Source organism: Talpa occidentalis, unplaced genomic scaffold (genome assembly GCF_014898055.3).
Source record: "Talpa occidentalis isolate TD23 unplaced genomic scaffold, MPIMG_talOcc4v2.1 talOcc4.11, whole genome shotgun sequence".
Lineage (NCBI taxonomy): Eukaryota > Metazoa > Chordata > Mammalia > Eulipotyphla > Talpidae > Talpa > Talpa occidentalis.
This window is the reverse complement of record NW_023601104.1, coordinates 30003361-30015408: the sequence shown is the minus strand read 5'-3', so window position 1 is coordinate 30015408 and position 12048 is coordinate 30003361. Positions and strand designations below refer to the sequence as shown.

General features: G+C 51.1%; 2 protein-coding genes across 7 annotated transcripts in view; one reads left to right on the top strand and one right to left on the bottom strand.

Moving 5' to 3' along the window:
* LOC119238730 (uncharacterized) overlaps positions 1 to 3054 on the top strand; it is a 62105-nt gene extending 59051 nt beyond the window's left edge. The window contains 3 exon segments of the mRNA XM_037502704.2: positions 468 to 643; positions 1458 to 1543; positions 1814 to 3054. Coding sequence (XP_037358601.1) covers positions 468 to 643; positions 1458 to 1543; positions 1814 to 1944 — 393 coding nt within the window. The 3' untranslated portion in view covers positions 1945 to 3054.
* Positions 3055 to 4685: 1631 nt separating this feature from the next.
* The window catches only part of ZNF609 (zinc finger protein 609), a 194983-nt gene continuing 187620 nt past the window's right edge, over positions 4686 to 12048 (bottom strand). For 4 of the 6 annotated variants that reach the window (XM_054688062.1, XM_054688066.1, XM_054688060.1 and 1 more), the window contains exons 7-10: positions 10744 to 10919; positions 10260 to 10476; positions 9300 to 9378; positions 4688 to 9015 (exon numbers count right to left, since the gene is read on the bottom strand). In XM_054688062.1, the coding sequence (XP_054544037.1) occupies positions 9305 to 9378; positions 10260 to 10476; positions 10744 to 10919 (467 nt within the window). In that variant the 3' untranslated portion in view covers positions 4688 to 9015; positions 9300 to 9304. Of the gene's footprint in view, positions 9016 to 9299; positions 9379 to 10259; positions 10477 to 10743; positions 10920 to 12048 lie in introns of all 6 variants that reach the window. The other 2 variants (XM_054688067.1, XM_037502697.2) reach the window with 1 other exon arrangement.

Here is a 12048-nt window from a genome sequence, read left to right as displayed (position 1 = left end):
TGATAGGGGCCCCAGCTGAGCCCACACATGCATCCTCCTTTGTTTCAAATGTTTCCCTTTCAGAGAGGGAGGGGAGAGGACGAATTATCTGCTCTGCCGCAGTAGCCTTGGTGCAGACCTTGGGTTCGGGGCTGCTAGTGTCTCAGATTTAAGGAGACAGTGGCGAGATCTCGAGTGTGTGTTGTGACTGAAAAATGGGAAGGCCCTTTGCACAGTATGTGGCAGTAGGACACTTGGTAACTATTTTCCTTCCCATCACGCTGACTTCTGGCCACCATCAGCTGGTCTTAGAGCTCAGTTGGCGATGGCTCTATTTAGCTACATGCAGCGGTACATTCTCAGCATGCCCTTGAGCCCGTGCTGCTCTGAGATTGGCTCAAGGAACACCCAGCACCACGTCGGTTAGGGAGTATATGATGCGGCCAGACGCAGTAGTGACCTGATCCTCTGACCTGATCTCCTCCCAGGACGAGAAGCTCACTGTGACCCAGGACCTCCCAGTGAACGATGGAAAACCTCACATCGTCCACTTCCAGTATGAGGTCACCGAGGTGAAGGTCTCTTCCTGGGATGCAGTCCTGTCCAGCCAGAGCCTGTTTGTAGAAATTCCAGATGGATTATTAGCTGATGGGAGCAAAGAAGGGTAAGGAGCAAGTGCTGGCTAAGTGGAAGGAGCAAATGGTGAAGGAGGTCTTGTTTTGGGGAAGAACATAGGTTTACTGGGGTAACAGATGAGTAGGGAGTCTCTGCCTTCTCCCCTAGCTCTGGGCTTCCCAAGCTGATACCATTTTGTAACTGGTTATTTTTAGCCAGTAAAACAGGCCTGCTCTGGGTTATAATTAAAGCAGATCATTATCACATTAACCAAATCCCTGTCATTTAATCGCCCTGTGGTTCACTGTTCCTGGCACACTCAGTCCTCCTTGAGCCAGTTCAAAAGACCAGGATGCTCAGACACACGGTGGGATTTCACTGGGTGGGGCCAGGCCCTCCAAGCAGCCAGGTGTGTAAGAACAGTCTGAGTCTGAGGACGGAGTTCCCTTGAGCAGCTCCAGCCTCGAGGAAATCCTTTTAGACTGTTTGAGCCCAGAGTCATGGGCACTGCCAGGTGATCGTTCTCAAACTTGGTAACCTTGGCGTATCCCTAAAAAACTGGGTTCTATCTAGGGCCCCTCCTGTCTGAACTGCGTTAGTCAAGTTGGCTAGTGTCAAAGTTAGATTAAGAACGGCTCCTCCAGAGAGAAGGCATTAACATTTTTCTAAGAGTTTGTGGCTTATTTTTCTGAACTCAGGGCTCCTGAGATTTTGAAATAGGAACCTTCTCCCTGGAGCTTCCTTGTTTGTAATGCTGGCTGTAAGCCTCAGAGAAGCCTTTCATTTGGGGGGTGGGTAGGGGGAAGGGAAATCTAGGGAGGTGGGTGGTGGTGGGCCTGAGTTGTTTTCTTGGCTTCTTGCAGATTGTTAGCACTACTAGAGTTTGCTGAAGAGAAGATGAAAGTGAACTACGTCTTCATCTGCTTCAGGAAGGGCCGGGAAGACAGAGGTGAGGAGTCAAGGCAGCCTGAGACCTTTCGGGCTCCCTCCTCCCCCCGACTGAGTGGGGGACTCAGGAGAAAATGGGGTTCCTGTACAGTCAGGTGGGATGCTCCTGAGCTTGCTGCACAAACCTGGCCCTTTTCTGGAGTGTCTCAAGGTTGTTAACTGAAGACCTAGTGCGTATTTATTCATGCCACCGTTACTTGGGTTTTTCCTAGAGTTGCGCCTACCCTTGGGTTTCTTATCCGAGTCCTTTTTATCCTCTTCTCTCCTGCAGCTCCTCTCCTGAAGACCTTCAGCTTCTTGGGCTTTGAGATTGTGCGTCCAGGCCATCCCTGTGTTCCCTCTCGGCCAGATGTGATGTTCATGGTTTACTCCCTGGACCAGAACTTGTCCGACGAGGACTAGTGGTCATAGAGGATGCTTTGCCTAAGAGTCGCGGTGGGGGAAGAGGGGAGGTTAGGCAGCCCTGGGACAGAGGAGGGGGCTCCATGCTGTCTAGGGAAGGATGCCGAGGGGCTCAGGGTAAGGGTTGCCTATTGTGTTCTTGGAGTTGACTCGTTGAAATTGTTTTCCATAAAGAACAGTATAAACATATTATTCACATGTAATCACCAATAGTAAATGAAGATGTTTATGAACCGGCATTAGAAGCTTTTTAAACTGCGCTGTGTGATGTGCTCTATCTAGCCTAGGGGAGGACGTTGCCCAGAGTGGGAGGGACTGTCTGGGTCCAGGGCAAGGCCTGGAGGGCTGGTGGGCAGCACTGTCAGGCTCAGGTTCCCTGCTGTTGGGCTTTCTTTTTTGGTTTTTAAGACTTGTGTATTTTCTTTCCTTGCTTCCTGTCACCCCATAGGCTTTTCAGCCCCTGGGCAGTGTCGTTGAGTTGTTTTTTGACACTCCACCCGGGCTTCTCTGTGTGCATTTGTGTCTGGCCTGGAGAAAGCAGGTCTGACCCCTCCTTCTTTACGGCTTAGTGTTATTCTGGCATTTGGTTAAGCTGGCTTAATCTGTTTAATGTTATCAATGCATTTTAAATAGGGACATTGAAGTTCACTCCCACCACCAGGGCTTTTTTTGAGGGTGCCTGGGCCTTAAAAACACTAGCCAAACTCCAACTATCAAATCACAGCCAGGAGTTCTTGCTGTTGGCTGCAGGCCCAGGTCCCAATATGTCTCCTTCCTAGGGTCACAAAGAGCAGAGAGGAAGAAGAGTAGCAACTCAGGGCCTGGGGGCTGTGGGGGAATCTGTTCTTAGGGACCGGGCACCTCTGCCTGGCTGAGTATAGTGCTGGCTCCCTCCTGCTCCCACCAAGCCCTGAGTAGTGCCTGAGATACTGCTCCACAGGGCCTGGGGATGGGGCTGGGCATGTGGAAGTGGCCTGCCCTTTTCTGTTTTCATTGAACAGCTCCTAAGCAGCAGGAAAGGGGAGAGATCTAGATTGGGTGAGGGGGGTGGGGGTGTCAGGGAGGCAAGTGTGTTGTGTTACTGTGTCAATAAACTGATTTAAAGTTGTGGTTGGTCTGTAATTTATTCCTGTGCCAGGACCAGCTTCCTGCCATTACTGTCTTTTGAGTCTAGAGTCTAACCTCATGGGGGCGTGACATGTCCTCCTCAGGAGAAAGGCTGCAGTGCATGAGAGCATCTAAACTGCCCGAGGTCCCTGGGGCCACATTATACTATAAAACATAGGGTTGCTAGGAGCCTGGGACATGCTGCCAGAGCGCAGAGCCCCTAGAGACCAGCGTACACATTAGCCTCATCCCAAATAGAGGCTATATGTACTCAGGGTCCAGGCCCTTCTTAGTTCTCCCTTTTGTCTAGAAGGCTGGTCCTGCAAAGGTATGGCCTTTGCATGGAGCTGCCCGACAGTCCTATTCCTGGAGGTGGTCGAAACAAACAGGCTGCATCTTCCTTTGGAAGATAGTTTTCTCCTTTTGGAGTCCAGTGCCCTAAGGCATGGCTGCCATTCCCCTTGCACCACGAGCCTGATAAATAAGCTCTCAGAAGCATTTAAAGGGGCAGGAATCGCCTTCACTTACCTTTTTAAAAAAAAAAAAAAAATTACGGACTTACTAGCATTTGTTCCTTTTGCTTCTGCTTCCCCCAGTGAAACACTGTGCATGTTCTTCCACCTCCTGCAGCTTTGGGACTGTCTGCTGTTGAGCTGTGGCTCATCTTAATTTCTCTGCCCTTTTGGCCCATTTTTACGTTGTTCTCTGAGGAGCTTGTGTTTTCATTCACCCTAGGCCAAGTCATTAACCTTGGGTGCCGTCAGGTGCATTCCTCCACCAGTATTAGGAGGAGGTCTGGGCCTACAGGGAGGGCTTGAAGATGGCCTCCCCTGCGCAGGTAACACCAGAGGCAGCCTAAAGGCAGTGACTGAAAATTGGTGACCACAGGGAGCTATTTACAACAGTGGTTCACAGGAATGCTGACAGTGGCCAAGTTTAGGATTCAGATGTTAAACTACAACCCAGGGAATCCTCAAGATAGGCACAATAAAGAACCAAGACAGGGCCTCCCCTGGTGGCACAGCAGTTGAATGCTGGGCTGCGAAGCTGCTCGCAGCCTCTGCAGTGCCGGTTCAATCCCGGGCCACCGGCGAGGGTCCCATATGGCGCGCAGGCCTCTCCTGCCGCCCACTGCTCCCCTCAGCAGTGTCTTCTGTCTGTCTGCCTGTTCTGCTTCCTGCTCTGGCTCTGGAGAATTCTCTCACCCTCCCACGCTTCTGACTGTACCCAGTGCTTGTATAAATAAATAAATAAAACTTAAAAAAAAAAAAAAGAAATAGTGCTGGGAAAACTGGCCACATATTTAAAAAAAAATAAAAATAAAAATAACCAAGACAAAAACTCAGTATTTCTTGTCCCCACAGCTACTGGAATAGACAGGAAACACATGAGATTCTGCTGCCACCTGCTGGTGGATCCTCTTCTAACAGCCGAGTTAGAAGAGCAGAATCCCAGAGAAAACCCAGAGACCCATGGTTTCTCTTTCAAAAAGGAAAACCTTTCTAGATGAAAGACCACTGACAGGAAAGAAATATGGTACCCAAAAGCTGCGCTCCAATTAAAAAAGCAACTTAGAAGGTGGAGTACTGGGGCTGGGGGGGAGGAGGTTAGGGGAGATAATGTGAAAGGCAAAACTAAGTCTAAATTTAAGAACAGGGACATTAAAAACTTTATTCAATAAATACAACAAATAATTTAAAAATATACTTCAATTCCAAAGCCAATTAAGAAAAGGAAGTAGAAGGGGGAAAAGGTGGGGAGGAAATCAGAGTAAAATAAAGAGTAGGAACAATGGTTTGGTCGGGCTGTATTTCCGAATGTACCATCCCTTTGAAATTCTGACAAATGCTCTTGACCCATAAACCCTTAGCCCTTATTCGGATGGGGGTAGCCACAGGAATCCACCAGCCAGGAATGATTCTTGGGGCTCTGGACAAGAGCACTCTGGAGGTTGGAATCTGAGGGGAGTGTTTGGGGATAGCTTCCCACTCATTTCTAAAAAGCATCCGTTCTAACTCCCAGGCAGGTTTAAGTAGTGCAAACTCTTAGGCACAGAGATCCCAGCTGCATAGTTTTATAGGTGAGCGTCCAAAGTCAGGGCCTTTGGGAGACAGGTCCCAGAGGACCCAGGGGTCCAAGCCACTTCGGTGAAGGGGGATCTAAGGGTGGAAAGAGGAAGGGCCAGGGTACAGAATAAAACTCCTGGGTGAGCTAGTGGCCAAGCTGGAAAACACTGCCGGGCAGGTGGTTTGTCACTGGATTCAACAGCTTGCCATCAGCCAGGGAAGAAGGAGCTGAGGATGCACATGGAGCAGGGCCAGGGAGATCAGGAAAGCTGAGGGAGAAGGGCAAAGTGGGGAGGAAGGAGGAGGCAGCTCAGCAGCAAACTCCAGGAGAAATAACCAGCAGCCCTCACAGATTTGTGATTGTCTCTTAAAAAGATTTATTTTCTCTTCTTGCCTGAATGTACAAAGGCAAAAAGAGTACAGTTTGTATATATATATATTTATATATATATATAAAAAAAACAAGGAACTTGGTAATGTACACTTTACAGAAGGGAAGAATCAAGGAAGACTGAAATTAAATCCAACAGAGCAACGCCAAAGGTATAAAAGCTAAGAACAGCAACACTGCCCCTCCAGCCCGGGCCTCCAACTCGCCCCAACCTGCTCCCAATGGGGGGCTGAGCACCAAGGCAAGCGGGTGGGCTGGGGCAGGAGGGGCTGGGGATGGGGCCTGGGAGGGCTTGATCCCGGGAGGGGCCCATGGCAGAGGATCATCGGAAAGCTCCCTGGGATGCCCTAGTAATAAAACAAACGGTAAAGGCCCAGAATGACAGGGCCAACTAGCTGCCCAGTTGAATCTTGGGGGCATCAGAGTAGACACTGGGATGGTGATAGGATACATGGGATAGTAAGTGACATGTGTGACCTCAAACCTGTATATAGTTCTCTCTCTAGCCCTTCTTCAGTCTTACCCTCCTACCCCCACTGTGCAGCCTGGAGAGAAGATTCAAGAAGCCCCCTTTCATTCCACAAGGTGCCCTCCGCTTTTCTGCATGTGGTCCTCTGACCTTGAGAGATGTGGAGAGGGTGAGGGAAGAGAAGGAAGTTTCATACATGTACCCACACATGTACAGGCAGGGGAAGGGGATGAAGGGAGCTGGCACGCCCTGACGAGGAAGAAGCAGATGTGAGTCCTAAAGAGCAGCTCCCCAGTCCTGGCTGGCCAGCCCGGGACGAGGTTCTTGCCCTCGCTTCTCCCCGGGCGCCAATGAGTGATGCCTATGAAGAGACCTGAGCAGGGATGGCTCAGAAAGCACTGGTCTGGGACCCGGGCAGGCACTAGCCCCCAACTTTTCCAGCCTTAGCTCATGGGGTGGAGTGAAATCTTTGCTGTCTCACCTCTCTGACCAGGTTGTGGGGGCCACAGGTACCCCACCTGTGTTCTCCCGCCTATGTGGAGAGGCGGGGGGAGACGGCAGGTCCCTCAGTCAGCACTCATCAGAGATCTTTATTTCCTCCACTGCTGCTGCTTCGTTTATTTCTGGGAGGGAAGTGGACCTGGCGAGGGCTGGGGACCAGAGGCTCAGGTATCAGGACAAGGCAGTGCCCTTCTGCCATTGTTGCTGTCACCTGCTCATCTGGGCAGCTTGGCTCCTACTCTTCAATGGAGACTTAAATATTTAAGATCAAAAAGACCCATGTGTTTTTTAAGGGGGGAGGTGTTAAGACACAAGAAAAATCTGTTCTCTTCTGCAGAAACCAAGGCTGCCCTGCTAATATGCAAGTTCCTCTTCTCTGTGTTACAGAACAAAGTGGAAAGGGCAGGAATGTAGGGCCATGCCTGCTCAATGGGAAAGAAAAGTACTCCGAATGGTTTCTTTACAATATATACAGAGCGTGCTGAAAGCCAGCACCACAGATACAAAACACACAACGGTATTTCAAAACAAACAGGAACAGAGATGGGCCCTGGGCTCCACCCTACAGGAGCCTGGGAGGGCATAATCACGCTGAAATTCAGTCGTCCTCTCCGTGGGGCTCACTCAGATCGGGTGGGGTGAAGGTGCCTAACCCACTACTTCCATGGATGACAGGGAAGTCACTGCTCAGAGCACTGCCTGCTGGGAGAGCAGGAAGCAGAGGGAATGACGGGAGAGGGAGGCTGCCTGGAAGCCTGCTAAGAGGGCTAAAAGTGAGAGGGCTCAGAACCCAACTTGAACAGAAACAAGGACATGGAAAGCTAGAGAAAAAGTCTACCTGGGTCAGAGAAGCTCCTCTTGAGCAAATGACCTTAAATTCTCCCTGGAGAAGGGTTCCAGGATCTTGGAAACGCCCCAGCTAGACATTGTGCTTACTGGCCTCCACCTGCACGCCAAACCAAGCCTCTGCTCTTCAGTGTCACCTTTGGCACTCTGGTCACCGACAGCCTTTTCTGAACTCTTGGTGTCTGTCAGTCTTTATCTTCCAATTCAGGTCAAGGGAAGACAGGAGAGAAGAACAAAGGGATGATCCAAAAGCAAAGTAAGAGTTAAAGCTCCCCGTACCTTGGGGAAGAAGTGACTCCAGTAAAGCTACCAAATCATCACTTTCTCAGCACAAAGAGCATAAAGCCTGGACGAGGAGACTGCTGCTCTAAGGAGAGCGGAGAAGTGTCTGCTGCCTCAAGGCGCAGAGGCCTGAGGAGTAATGGCTTGGATGTGTCATCCCAGGATCTGAGGACCATAAAACCTCCATGATCAGTGGCCCCTGAAAACCGTGTCACGAAGAAACACAGCTTACACTGGCACACACAGGCTGTGGGCGGAGCGATGTAAAAACCACGGGCTTGTGTAGAGAGGAACCGGATTGTATGTCTGTGGCCCTAAATGAGGAGGATGCTCAGATGGCTGAACAGACAGGACTTCTCTGTGAACTGCCAGGTGCCCCTAGCTCTGCCTCCTGGACTTTGCCCTAAGGTGACCTGGCAGACACCAAGGGTCCCCGTGCTGGGGGGGGGGGGCGGAATACTCTTTTACCTGCCCGAGTCTGAAGAGCCAAGCAGTGGAAAACAAGAGGAGAGATGAGCGTTGGGCTCCCCCTGGGAAAGGCACCAAGGGGTCAGGAGGGAAGAGAGGAAAGGGCAAGGAGTTGGTGACTAAGGAGCAGCAGGAATTGGTGGGGGTGCAGGTTCTACTCCACAGACTCCATTCACGCTCCAGCTCCAGCTCATTCCCGGTGCTCCCGGGGAGCCCTGTGCTGGTATTGGGACCCCTGCCCTCTGCCTGGCAGGTTACTCAAGACCATGGTGGGGCAAATGCCTTGGTCTTCCCTTCCAGGCTAAGATCTGAGCATTTCTATGTGCTCATGTGAGAGGGGAGAAGTCTTCACGCCGGAAGACCCTGTTTTCACAATTACAGAGAAAACAGTCCCCAATTTCTTTCCTGAGATTCTAATTCCTCCACGTGCTCCCGGTTCCCAGGGCCCAAACCACTGGAGAGATGCAGGGTCTGGTGATGGCGGCAATGACGGTGAGAGGGGTATGGCTGCTGTGCTGTCTTCAGACCTTACCCAGTGCTTGGGGGGGGGGGGGGGGGCCCTCCCCGGGGGTAATGGTACTGCTCTGGCAGCTGACAGGGGCTTGGGGAACAGAGCAGTGACTTCTCTGGGCTGAGGCCACGTTTCCCTGGTTGCTCCCCATGCCTTCATCTCCACAGAGGCCACAACAGTCACAACTGTGGCCGAGAGAATAAATATTTTTGCTAAGTACCAGCTCTCCAGCTCCTTAGGAAGAGGGAAGGTCGGGGAATCCAGGGGTCTGGTGGAGGCAAGATAGCCAAGGGTCTGCCTTCGGTCATGGTGGAAACGGCAAACAGGATGATCAACACCATTTAACTGATGTCTAAATGGCACCTCCAGCACCTCCTTGGGTGAGCCAGTCCGGGCCCGTGAAGCTGACTTTATCCGGGCACTTGGTGTTCTGCAAGGGAAACACGGACAGGTAACTAGGCACTCAGCCCGCTGGTATAACCACCACAAGATGGCGCTCCAAGAAAGCAAACTGCAAGAGAGGGCAGTGCAGGTCACTAGGGGACATCTGTGTCCCTTGGAGCATGTGGCTTCATGGGTTCCGTAAAGAGGGTTCCACCACTTGGAGACCACTGACCCACATCGCTTTCCCTCACCTAGTTCCACTGGGATTCTGTGACCCAGATACCAACTATCCCTGTTCTATGTGTTGCCCCAAATGAAAACCTTACTTACCATTCTCACCTCCGGGGTGGTGGATAGAGTGAGGGCGCGGAGCCTTGCTGGCTGGCAACAATGGCTGTAGAAGAAAGCCCTGAGCCAGAAGGAGAAACATAGTTAGAGCAGTGCACCCACCACCCTCCCATCAAGCATGCCCTGTACCAGCTGGGTGGAGTGTGAGAAGATGTAGGGTAAGGAAAAATGTCAGGCTTTTCTGCCCTCCCGCCATCAGGATAGATGATGGATCCTTGCGGTCCTGAATGCATGCCTGATGGCGGGCACCTGGAGTAGGGTGTGGGCCTAGGTAGATGGGATTCACCTGGGCTGAGACTGGGCTTTTAAGGGCGGTGTCACGGGGACGCCAGCAGAAGCCGAAAGAGAAGCCAAGAGAGAAGTAGCAGAAGCCGAGAGAGAAGCAGAGAACGCCGGAGAGCCCAGATAGAGTGAAGACTTGCTGGGGGCGGGAGGCCTGCCAGGCTCCCGGCCCCTCAGTACCCCTGCCTGCTGTGTACCTGGTAAACCCCAATAAAAGCCTGCAAAAAAGCCACTGAGGACTCTGACTCCTCCTTTACCCGCTCTGCTGGATTAGAAAACCTGCACTGTGTCCTCCTGACCCTAGAGAGGAGTACCCTTAAATTCTGAGTTTTGGGGTGCTGACAGAAAAAAATCTCATCCATGGCCAGATACAGTGGCTGGGGATAGAGAGCAAGGCTCTATTTTTCAGCTGCTTGTTTCTCTTTGGCTGTGGGAACACCTGTTCCGTATTCTTCTCAACATCAGAGCCAATTTTCTGGAGGAGTTTGAGAGTCCCCAAGCTCCAAGGGAGGAAATAAATGTCATATGTTTTAACGACTGTCTGCAGGAGGCTAGGACTCTAGGCAGATTAGAAGCTCAAAAAAAAGTAGGGGGGAGGCCCGTGCTGTGAGCAAAGCTACTAGGACTACGTAAAGAGAGCAGTGGGGCGAGGGGCCTTACCTGCTGCATAAGGTAAGTTGTACTGTGCTGGGAGCAATGAGTATCCCAAGTGGTGGTGGTGGTGGTGTGTGGACATCAGCCGCTGGGACGGGGAGGTACGTGGCCGATCTACACTCCTTTCTCCCCCGCTGGCACTCCCGACGCTGCTACAGCTGCCACCACCCCCAACCACCCCACAGCCTCCCCGATCTCTCTCCTGAGAAGTCTTTTCACTTATCTGGAAAGGAAAACAGACACAAAAGTACTATTGTGAGTCTCTCTGTCAGGGTGGTGGGAGGGGAGGCGAGACAGAGAAGGAGACGATATGAGATATCCAGAGCCCACATTATGACTCCTTAGCAACGCAGGACACCTGAGATTCAGGGAGGTCTGGGTGGAGACAGTGCTGTGGCAGCCAGGTGGCACTGTGCTTCTCCCAGACCCTGGATCTGGCGCCTTACTGGTCTTTGACAACAAAGAGCTGGTGTCACTGCACTTCCCTTACCGTGGGAGACTTGCTCTTGTAGTGACTGGCATGCTGCTGTAAGATGTCCAGGGCTTTGGACTCTGAGCTGGATTTACAACTGACACTGGGGCTGGCTCGTGCCTTGTCGGCATCTTCACCCCCTGAGACCTTGCTGCCATATGGGGAGAAAGAGTAGCTGGAGGGCAGGTAGGAACCTGGGGAAGGAGAAAAAAAGCAGTCAAAGAGATGGGAGAGGTAGAAGACACTCTGCATTGGTGACCTTGGTTAGGTGGCCATCAGCTCTCCTAGACAGAGGCCGAGATACTTTCTACCAGTGTCTGCAGAAGGCTGAGACTATGAGTTTGTCTTTACTGAGCTCTGGAGTCAAAACTAACAGGAATACTAGAAACATGGCTTTCAGTTTCTGGGGAATCAACTTCCCTAGATCCCCAATGTTAGATATTCTTCTTAGAGAGGTAATGAGGGAGAGTGGACAGAACAGAAGGCACGGAGGCCGATGGCCATGGCTCGAATCCTACTCTGGGACGTACCAGCTGGACAACCTTGAGCAAATTAACCACCTTTTTGAGTTTGTTTCTTCACTATCAAAATGAAGACATTACCCTATAATGTATAGGGTAATGGGTTGGATGAAATAAGAAAATGTACATTAATCACCCAGTATAGTGGCCCAGAGCAGGCACTGATCAAATGGAACTGCATTTAAGCAGAAAGCTGGGGGAAGGCACAGTGAGCAAGGCACACTGCATGTTGGGCATGGGCAATTTCCCACCGAGTTCTGTTTGAAAAGCTTACTTGTTCTATTTAGAGTTTGTCTTCAATATTCTGCCCAAATAATGAGCCTATTTAGGCTGCTCACCTGTAGAGAGCTGGGAACTCTACTGAGGGAAAGAAGTGCTCTTCAGGCAACAGAAAGCGAGTTTCCTTCTAACCAGTTAAAAAAAAAACATTTAATCTCCTAGTTTGTGTCCCTCCCCCAAGAACATATGGATGGGTAAAGAGCTTAACCTCCCCAAGCTGAAACTCTTCTAGCTGCACTTGGCCCAGATCTGAGTTCCAGTTGCTCTTCTCCTCTTCCACTGCCTTGTGACCTTACAGCTGAACCCAATCTTTTTTTTTTTTTAATATTTACTTTTATTTATGCATACAAGAACTGGGGTACAGGCCAGAGCTGTGGAGGGTGAGAGGATTCACCAGACACAGAGTGGGGAGAGGTCTGCTGCGCAATGTGTCAGGGGTATCTCCCTGGCCAGGGGGTAGGACTCATGCTGAAGTGGCTGCCAATAGCTTGATAGCGCTGGCTTTAACCCCTGCGCCACCAGG